General features: G+C 37.4%; 1 protein-coding gene across 1 annotated transcript; it reads left to right on the top strand.

Moving 5' to 3' along the window:
• Positions 1-6,839: 6,839 nt before the first annotated feature.
• On the top strand, positions 6,840-10,241 carry LOC120089288 (E3 ubiquitin-protein ligase RSL1-like). Its single transcript, XM_039046712.2, has 3 exons — positions 6,840-7,641; positions 8,520-9,289; positions 9,832-10,241. Exons 1-3 carry the CDS (start codon positions 6,904-6,906, stop codon positions 10,031-10,033), a joined length of 1,710 nt encoding a protein of 569 aa, XP_038902640.1. The 5' UTR covers positions 6,840-6,903; the 3' UTR covers positions 10,034-10,241.
• Positions 10,242-11,487: the final 1,246 nt, after the last annotated feature.

Genomic DNA, 11,487 nt, shown 5'->3' with positions numbered 1-11,487 from the left:
ATTGAACTTGTATTCAACAACCCTCAAATCCACCATATGTTATTAAGGGAAGTGAAGAGCTCTGGAATGGACTCAATCAGTTTCTTTGTTAGAGGAAAGGTCGTCACATTTTCAAAGGACGACTTTTTGTTGATCACTGGTTTGTGGCGGTCTCCTACGCGAGTTGGATGGAGTGAGGAGTCCTCATATGAACTTTTTATCAAGTACTTTGGTAGTCGGTTGGCCTCAGATGCATTCCACTTGCATTTGCTTGAAGAAGAATAAAAAGAATTGGTATTTGAAAATGATGAGGATGAAGTGAAAATTACCCTAGTATACTACACAGAGGTTGCAATGATGGGTAAAAACAAGCAAAAGAATGTTGTGGATTGTACCCTATTTGACGATATTGAGGACATAGACTACTATAACTCTCTTGATTGGGGTACAATCATTCGGCAAAGGACACTCGACTCCCTGAAGACTGCACTTAAAGACAAGGTTGGTCTATACAAGAAGAAGGTGAGGGGAAATAAAAATTATGTTGTGAAGTACTCGCTCCGTGGATTTCCCCAAACATTCCAGGTAGATGTTCCTTAACCTAACTTTATCTTTGGTTTAACATTAACATAGTTATAAATTTGAGTTATTTGGATTTAGGGGTGGACGTATGAGATCCTTTCGTCAATAGCAAGAAACGTTGCCACTCGAAAGAGCAAGGTAGTGATTCCTCATACATTACGGTGGTCATGCTCCCACTCGGTGTCATTCAAAACACTTGAGAGAGACATTTTTTTAGTCTGAAAATGTAAGTGTAATCTATGTAGCCATAGTATGTTTATTCGGTAGTTAAATATACACTAACCATCTTACTGGGTTTCTTAATGCAGACAAAAGTCAAAGAGGGTCTTGTCATGTCCGAGGCTGAGAAGGAGTTTCAGGACGCCCTAATTGATAGACGACGGTAAGACAAGCACACTCTGACACCAAGAGTTCAGAGAGCTCTAGTAGTCCAAATAGTGATGGTGGTTCAGATAATAATGGTTCAAAAGGTGAGGAAGGTGAACAGGAGGGTAATTCAGAAGGTGGAGCGAAAGATGAAGAATCTGATGGGGATCAAAGCATCCACCAGCCTACTTACACTCCTAGTGAGGATATGTTTCATAATGTGCTTGTGGTTGGTGATGTACGTCCTGAGTTTGAAGAAGAGTGTTTTGTCCCGGAGGATTCGGGCCGCAAGGAGGGAGTCAATTTTGAACCTAAAGTATATACCTACCTGCGGAGCAACGACGACTCAATATCGAGCTTAGATGCCCGTGTATTGAACCTAAAGACGAATGTGAGAAACACGAAAGGCCAATTGTCAACTATTTTGTCTCTATTACAGTCGATGAAAGGTTCCACAATGCCGACGAGGTCTCCTACTCCACAAAATGCCACTATGTCCCCCATCCCGACTATACTAGGTCACCTACCCCACCTCTACCTCTACCTAGGTCACCTACACCACCTCCACCTAAGTCACCTACCTCACCTCCACCTAAGTCACCTACTGCACCTCCACCGATCCCACCTCCACCACCACCTGTACAGCTCGATATCACGACCTCTTCTAACATCCTACATTTCGATTCACAGGTATGATCATTATGTGATTTGAAAATTTCTTTCTTCATATTTGTTATTCAACATGTTCAACATTTTGTTATATTTCTGTAGGTTATGGTCGAGAGTAGAAAAACAACGCGTAAGAGGAAGGTCGTTGATAAGTACACACCTCCCATTAAACGAAAGAAGAAAATAACAAAAGAGAAGGAAGTTAGGGTTCAACTTCCTTTGGATCGTCCAAATATTAAGTACCCTCTCCCTGGGGTAATTACGATGCAGTTTAAAGCGACGATCCAATACTCCTTGGAGCATAAGGTTCCAACAGCTACATTGAAGGAAATGGTGAACTGGATTGCCGATGAGAACACGGACAACGAGGTTCGAGAAAATGCAGTTCAGCCATTATTCAAAACCTTTTTCCAGGAGTTGACTGAACCAAGTTCATGGGTTGAGTGTGACGTAAGTTTATGATCCTTGTCCTTTTTACCAAGTACATACAGTTATAAACCCTCTCCTAACGTATATTTTGTTCTAGATGCAAACCCTAAATATCATTTTTGAGTTCATGCAAGAAAATTTCTATAGGCGACCAGACATGTGTATGGCTCGCTTCACCATCCTGCCAATTGGAATAACGGTAACCATTTACTGCACTTTTGAATAGGAATACGTTAGTTGACTATTATGTATTTTAATGTTCTTTTCGTTGTGTAGAGTCATCTAAATTCTCGAGATGGGGTCTACAAACATATCAAGAATAAGTCGACCTTGGAAGTTGTCGTAGCATGGGCGAATGTGACGTTACCGGATTATTTCATGGGTAAATTTGATGTCAAGTGGTCAGGTGTGGACTTCGTATACACGTCAACAAACATTGATCAGCATTGGATGTTGGTAGCATTCGATCTAAATAGAGGCCGGTTGTTTGTATTTGATTCACTACCTTCCATGACATCGAAGAAGAAGCTGGAGTCTTTCCTTGAACCGTTGACTTACACTCTACCTTCGCTTCTTCACTACTGTGACCTGAAACGTTCGAAGCCGGACATCGAAACGTCTCAATGGAAGATAACCTGACCTACCTCTACGAATACACAGCACGGGTCGTTAGATTATGGAATTTTTGTTGTAAAATTCTTAGAACATGTAGTGACTGGTAGTGACCCATCTGTAATAACTAAGGATAAGATGACTGACTATAGGATGCAATTGGCATGTCAATAGTGGACGAACACTCCATATTATTGACGTACATGTATATTATGTATATTATTGATGTAATTTAGCTTTTACTAACATGTTATTTAAATTGTTAGTGTAGAACTACCATGAATACAGAAAGATTCATTCATGAATAACGAACAAGTTAAATTAAATTTAGATAAGCGAGACATCTGAAGGGACGAGACATCTGAAGGGATTCATTAAGCCAACAAGTTAAATTAAATTATAAGTGCAGAATTTAATTTAAGTTTAATTTAAGTAATCAAACTTTAAAAGGGATTAAATTAATTTAAATTAAAATTATAAAACGGATTGAATTGTTAGTGTAGAACTACCATGAATATAGAAGAAGATTCATTCATGAATAGCCAACAAGTTAAATTAAACTTAGATAAGTGAGACATTTGAAGGGATTCATTAATTACACTTATAAAAGGATTCATTGCCAACAGGTTAAATTAAAAGCGAGATGCGCAAGTTTCCAGAATGGTTCAAGAATAGCCAACCTCTAGTAATCAAACTTATAAAGCGAGATATCTGAAGAGATTCATGAATAGACAAACTCTAGTAATCAAACTCATAAGCGAGACAATAGAAGTTTCTAGAATGACAAGTGACACATAAAAAATTACAGTTTTGAGGATTAAAGTGGCACATAGAATGTTACAGTTACATAGACAAGTGGCGTTTAGACAATTACAAAGACAAATGGCACATAGACAACTACAATCGACCGACATTTGAATCATTTGTATTAGAGTCAATGGGTCGCCCGATCGTCAGCGGTTCACTGCAGTTTTGCCGATTATGCCCATAGTTCCCACACCTACCATATTTTATTTATCTGCATTGTTCTCTTCTTGATGGTATTATTTGTACTCTTCACCGCCCGACCTGTACCACTATTCTAGGAGGTGCAATATGCTTTTCCACATATCCCGGAGGTCTCTTCCATTTAGATATGTGACCGAGTGGATTTACAGACTCTGCATAAGCAGACATGAGGGAGTCATGCTATAGAATGGACTGCACAAACCATGGATGGGGATGTTTCTTTCTCGCGTAGCCACAATCGCATACGAACATGGGATACCGAGTGAGTCAAATTTCTTGCATGTGCATTCCTTCGTATGAAGGTTCGCAATATCGTCCAATCGATTGTCCCACACATGGATCCTATAACAATCAATTGGCTCAACTTGATATCGTCTGCCTTTGTCACACTCAGTTGCTAATCGGTTTTCACAGTAGTCCGAGTGTGACGTTGTTCGAGATGCCCAATAATTTCTCCATTCATAAAACTATGACTGGATGAGGCCTTGAACGTGTTCCAACAAGCACATTATGGGCAGCTGTCGATATTCTTTGGTCAATGAATTGAAACACTCTGCACTATTGGACGTCATGTTATCGTATCTTCGTTCTGTTTGGTAAACACGTGCCCACCTTTCAAGACCAATATCCTCCAAATATCTCGATACTGCACCATTTCGAAGAATACGTAGTTGGTCCCAGTGTACTTGGAACTCTGCCATGCGAAATGCCCTGGCTGCATTCTTGAACATCCCAACAATCGTGTTTTCCTTAAAGTTCGAAAGAATATTATTTTATAGGTGATAGGTGCACAATCCATGAAATGTTGTGGGAAAAACTACACGAATGGCATTTCCAGTAGATACCGCTCGATCAGACACAAACACCAAGTTAGGGGGTTCTCCAATGGCACACTTCAAGTTCGACATAAACCACTTCCAAGCTCGATCAGTTTCATTGTCCACTATGGCATATACTAGTGGGTAAACTTGGTTGTTGCCATCCATGGAGATTCCGACCAACATGGTCCCTTTATATTTTCCTTTTAGATGCGATCCATCAATAATTATCATCGGCCGACAACTTGAAAAACCTCTAATACAAGGTCCTAATGCCATAAACATGTACTTAAAATGGACATCATTTTCAAATTCGATTTCAAACCTTGTACCTGGATTCTCCATCTTTAACGCTTCACCATTGCATGTGGAACAGCGTAAGACTCTTCTGGAGTACCCTGGCGAGAGCATAAGCGGTTTCCCTTGCACTCCACGCCTTATCGTAACTTATGTTTACGCCGTACTCTCTCCTCATATCCTCGACAATGTGACGAGGTTTATAACCACGTCCTATACCTGTAAACTTGTCTTTGATTAGTTCATCAACTACCGCAGCCATTGCTTGTCTATGGTCATGATTTAAAATTCCAATAGAACATGTGTGCGACCGCATATACTTCGTGATCTTAAATATGTCACACCCTGGAATTTTAACCGCACGAAAGCTCCACTTACAATTATCCTCTATACATTTAACAGTGAACAAATACTTAGTTGACTTCCTTACCTTATATTCAAAATTATTGTTTATGCATAGAATAGACAATCTCATTTTTAAATCACTCTTACTCAAAAAATTTTGACCAACTTCAACATCTGTCTCAGATGAAGAGGTGCCAGGCTAATCAATTCCCCTCTACGACATGAAGACATGGAATTCAATCCTCTTGATCTCTCAGTAACAGCCACTGCAGGTTTATGCACCTCTGAAGAACCACGGTCTATAGAATTTAATCCTTCTGATCTCTCATTATCGACCATGAAAGGATCACTCTCTTCTGATGGACCACAATCCATAAAATTCAAGTATGCTGATCTCTCATTACCAGGCATAGATCTGTTACATTGAGTTTCTCTTTCCAAGTTCACTGCATGAATGCTGTCATTGTCTATTGATAATGCTGATGGTTGAGTGTTCATAGACAATGGGATATCACCCTCTTCTCGATTAAGTTCATATGATGCCTCATATTGTCTATCTACACCTATACGATCATCACTTATATTCACATTTCCGTCGTGGTATGATTTTAGTGTTACATATATCTGAATTGTAGAAAGATCATCCTAGCAAAGAACGAAGTCAACATCACCATCATTTCGTATGTAATGTGGAGGGGCTTCAAAGTCAAGCTTATATTTAACTCTCATAACAACATCAAACTTTGAGCAACTTACATTTGCAATCCTGTAAACGTGAGCTTTAAGTTCTTCATACTTCAAGGTAATAGGCACAATGATTCCTGTTAGCTCGCCTCCAACATACAAATTTTGGTTCTCATCCCAATGACCTCCGTATCGAATTAGTACACACTTCCGTGTCATCCTACAAAGCAAGAGAACATTTTTTATTAAGCAGATAGTAAAATACATGGATCTCTCTCGTTGTCGCTCTCGCGCGTCTCGCTCTCTTGTCTCTTGCTCTTGCATTTCTCGCTATCGCTCAAGCTCATTCTCTCGCTGTCGCTCAAGCCCACTCTCTCGCTGTCGCTCAAGCCCACCCTCTCGTTGTCGCTCAATGTCGCTCTCTCCACCTTTCTCTTTGTCCCTCTTTCTCACACCCTTTTCGTTATGCTATTTTACAATGTCTATACATACCTGTTTTGAGACCACGTTTCTACAAACACCAATGAGACCAAGTTCAAGAAAAGTTTGTTCCATTCTGAAATCTCGTTCTAAAAACTCCGTTTGGTTCAGAAAAACTCTGCTCTGGAAAACCTCGTTCAATAAATCTCCATTCAACAAAATGATAGTTCAAATGAAGTTTAGATTTTAAAGAATACACCATTTTTGTATTAACGATTTTAAGTTGTAGACAGATTTTGTGAAAATTGTCAAATCAATCATACAGGGACAAACAATCATACCACGATGGAAGATGAACAGACAGCGAGAGCGAAAGGGTTATCAGGGACAATTTTTGTAATCTATTCCCGTGATGACGTAAGCAGAGGGTCAATTGACATTATTTTTTTAAAATTGGTCATTTGACATTTTGGACCCTAAAATTGGGTCATCCGTACAATTTTCCCAAGAAATGTGGTGTGGTCTGAAGGCTGAAGAAAACCGGGGATAGTTTTGAAATGGGAAAAGATGTGGTAAAAAAGTTTTTAGGAAGAGGTCGTTACTAGAAAAAATTTTAGATTTTAGATCATTTTGTGAAATTTTCCTAGTAATTTTTATTGCATCGTCCTCCAATAAATAAATAAATAAAATCCCAATGTCGACTCCGGCCAACCCGACTATGGCCGCCAAACCCTCTCTAAATTCCGACGGCGAAGACTTGAACGCCATAGTTTCCGAGCACTTTTGTGATCTCATGGACGCCTTAGCACTCGAATCGGACCTCGATCTTGCGTACAACCTCCAACTCGAAGAAGCTCTCGTCGCATCACTCGCTTCATCGTCTTCCTCCTCCTCGATTCCTCGGCCAGAATTTCAAGATTTCGAACGCGTTGATATCTCTAGAATCGGCACACTCCATTCCAGGGACATCGCGAAATACGATGAGATATTACAAGACTGGCTGCAATCGGAGTTTGATATGCGCAGGACTGGCGATGAACTTCACCCTCAGGTTCACAATCACGGTTTCGCGAGGGATATTCTAAATATTCCCGATGATGACTGGAGAGTTCAGGGTGATACTTCTCGTAAACCCTTCGGCGAAGGATGCTCGAATGGCGTTGAGAATCGGGGAGTTTTTAAGCTCTATTTCAAGGGTTTGGTGATCGAGGAAGATATTGGAAATGAGAGACGCTTTGTGGCAGGAATCGGTGTTGCTATTTGCAATCCGGAGGATAAATTAGTGGTCGAAGTGAAAAGACGCCTTGCAGGAAATGAAAGGAGTAAAATAGTGGCTGAGCTTAAGGCTTTGATCGCAGGACTGGATGTAGCTATGGATTTGAAATTGAAGCGACTTTGTTTTTACTGCGATTACTATCCTCTCTTTCAATTCGTAAGCCTTCTCTGTCCTCTTGTTCATTGTTTAATCCTGAACAATTTTCTGGCAATTACTTGTTTATCCACGGCCTTGCTTCCAAGATAACTCTGTATTAAAAAACTTTAGTTGTCTTCTACATCGATCTCGAGACATTTATATGATGGTATATTTGTATCACGTGGCATGGGACCCTTACATATTACTTTAATAATGGCGTAGATGACTGTAAAAATTGTATTGACAATGTTGGTGAAAACCCGTTTTAAATCCTTGCTTAGGCTATTTGAGGGATTAGGTCTGTTTCTATATTTTTACACGAGTGTATGGAGTTTCAAAATGATTCGATGTGAAGTTCACTGTTTAGTTTCAAACTTTAAAGGCAACCCATAATTTATAAGTAATATCCATAAAGAAATAGTGATCAGTTTCTTGTTGAGCATCATGATAGAAGGAGATTCTAAACTCACTTCCCATTAGCAGAAATATCATCTAGAAGTTAGAACCGAGTCAACTGTCAAACATTGAAGAAGATGGGTGTGCTTTAAAGTGATATTGAAAATGGTAAGATATATTAACAACTGATGTCGAGCAGGATGTTGTAGATGGCAGATGTTTGACGATATTGGGCTAGTATGATTAGGGTTTCATCTCTCTATAACAACAATTAGTAGTAATGCATCCTCAAGCCTGTAGCTTGCTGTCATCTTTTCCTAGTAATATTTTAAAGTCTGTTTTAACAAAAGCAGTGTTCCAAAATAGGTAATTTAGATGTGCTCCTAAGCTTCAGTGTTTTTCTATGAAATTGTTGATCTCAGGTTAAGTTTTTCACTTGCAACTTATTTCTAGAAATACATCAAACAATCCAACATCTTGTTATACTAACTCATGAACAGGTTACTGGCAAATGGCCACCCAAGCAACGCAAGATCGCTGCTCTACTCAGTCAGGTAGCTCATCTTCGAGTACGTTTTGACTCTTGCTATCCTGTGCATGTTGCTCGACATGATATCAAATATGCATTCAAACTAGCTAGGGATGCAATAGTTCCTCAGATCATACAAACTGAAGCTCCTGCTCCAAAGAAGAAGCTAAATGAGACTTGTGTTATTTGTTTGGAGGATTGTGATGTTAATAGGATGTTTGCAGTTGATGGCTGCTCGCATCGGTACTGCTTTTCTTGTATGAAACAACACGTGGAAGTGAAATTACTTCAAGGATTGGTGCCCAAGTGTCCGCACGATGGCTGTAAGTTTGACCTGAATGTTGATAGCTGTGCAAAATTCTTAACACCTAAAGATATGGCTACCATGCGCCAACGAATTAAAGAAGCTTCCATACCTGTTGCTGAGAAAGTTTATTGTCCATATCCAAGATGTTCAACTCTCATGACAAAAGTTGAGGTCTTGGCATACACTAAAGAAATCCTTGGTGCTGTCAACCAATCTGGAGTGCGGAAATGCATGAAGTGTCATGGTCTTTTCTGTATTGACTGTAAGGTTCCTTGGCATAATCACATAACATGCAATGACTATAAAAGGTCAAATAATCTTCCAACGGAAGATGTGAAATTGAAGTCCCTGGCATCAACATATCTGTGGCGCCAATGTGTGAAGTGTAATCACATGATTGAACTTGCTGAAGGTTGCCATCACATGACTTGCAGGTAAACTTCTATTGCCGAAGTAAAATATGTAGTAAAAATGTAGAAACTTAACTCTGTTTTTAACTCTCACTTTAACCCGAATTTACTCGTTATTGTGGTTTTTAGTATCTGTCTTTAAGTATACTTTTAGCCTTGACTAATCTCAGGTGTTTCCATCTGATTTGAAATTTTTGTTTGGCATGTAATTCTGACAGATTCTTTACATTTTTCCCTACGTATTAAGTTGAACTTGATTGAAGAACGGGAATCAAAATAGTAATACATGAAAAATGGAATGGAACTGGTTTTATTTGTTTGAATTTGTAAACGTTAGGTTTATGGATACATAACTGTATATGTTGGAAAAGTGAAATGAAGGTTATCTATCTTGAAACTCCGATCATTCCTTTATTTGTTTTCTGGATGGTTCACCATGAATGTCTAGAATAGCGTATTTGCGAGTGTTTTTTTCAATTTATACCTGCAATTTATCTAAACCGAATCTAGTTTGCAGTTGTTCATTTCGACCTCGAATAAACTCCCTTCTCGTCCTTTTGTTGTAGATGTGGTCATGAGTTTTGCTATAAATGTGGAGCAGAATGGAAAGATAAAAAGGCGACGTGTTCTTGCCCGCTTTGGACAGAGGATCGTATTTGGTATAATGACGATGATAGAGACTTTGATCATGATGATCAATACTACGATGAGGAAGATGGAGAAGAAGAGCTTTATGATTCAGAGGATGAGTTTTATTATTTTATTTGAAAGAAAAAAAAAAAAAAAAAAAAAAAACCATCCTCCAAGCTCACTCTTCAAATGATCCAACTTGGGATTTGATTTTTTGCCTGTAAATTGCCTGACTATAGATGACATATTTGAACTTTGAAATGATTCAAATGTTCAAGTGTAACTTTTGTTGGGACTTCTCTTCCTTTTGTAACAGGTTATAATCAATGAAGTTTGCTCTTGCTCCCCTGGTGTGAAGCTCTACATTGTTCGTTTTAGGTAATCCATATGTATTATAGGTAAATGTTTCATTTGGTTACTTAAGACATCCTTTGATAATCATTTAAGCTTTTAAATTTTGAAAAAAAAGTTATTTTTTTTTAAAATTAGGCTAAGAATTCAGTAATTGTATTTATTTAAGAAAGATGTAATGACTACTAAACTGACTTTAATTTTTATTTTTTTAAAAAATTAAGCCTATAAAAGATTTTGTTATCTACTTTCTACCATTATTTTTAAAAAAACAAGTCATCTTTGAAACTAAAAGAAAAAAATATTTTTTTAATTGGCTTTTTAATGATAAGGATACGTGTCCTTTAAAATTTGTTTTCTCTTAAAATTTAGTTAAAAATTCAATTGTTTCACTTAAAAAAATAAATATCTAAAAAGTTAAAAGAAAATAGGTTTAATTTTCAAGTATCAACAATTAAAAACCAAATTATTATCGAGGAAGCTTAAATGTCATTTTTGCAATTTCTTCTTTGTTCTAATTCAATAGTACCCACTGAAATTGGGTAATGAAATGATGCTGTTATGTTTGAGTTTTCTAAATGTACAGACATTATTTTATATAAATTTGGGAATCAATTTCTACAATCATATAAGATATTAAATTAATTTAAAAATAGTTTGTGGAGCAAGACAAATCTGGCACTGTCACTTTCCGATTTGTCGTTTTGGGTTCTCTCTTTCTAGTTCTACAGCCGACGATCGTCTCTCATTGAAGAAGCGACATGCAATGCAAAGTAGGTATCTTTTACTAACGTCGACGTCTATATTATTATTATTAGAGGTTTTTTGTTTTCTTTTTTTTCCCCTCTTTTTGTTATTTTTGCTTTTTTTGGTTTAAGAGAATTTGACATCTATATGATGGGGAAAATAATCAATTCTAATTTTATTTATCGCTTTTAATGTTTCCTACTCCATTGGTTTTTTTCTTTTAATTTGAAATTGGAATATTTTTTTAAAATTATAAAAGTTTGTTGTGACAAATTATTTGAAGAGGTCATATCAATTTTGTACGAAGTTAAGGATATAGAACTAAAACATCTTAAATTTTTGTCTAAAAAAACTTTAAATTTTTATTTAGTATCTCTAATCAAATCAAGATCAATCAATTCATAATATAATCATATTTGTGAATATATCTTTGTCTTGTTAGAAATTATGCAGGATATATATAAATGCAGAATAGCATAATTATATCTAAAATT

The sequence above is a fragment of the Benincasa hispida genome, chromosome 10, assembly GCF_027475165.1.
Source record: "Benincasa hispida cultivar pf3 chromosome 10, pf3_genome.v1.1, whole genome shotgun sequence".
Classification (NCBI taxonomy): Eukaryota; Viridiplantae; Streptophyta; class Magnoliopsida; order Cucurbitales; family Cucurbitaceae; genus Benincasa; species Benincasa hispida.
The sequence above is the reverse complement of the archived record's forward strand: the minus strand, read 5'-3'. Positions and strand labels throughout refer to the sequence as shown.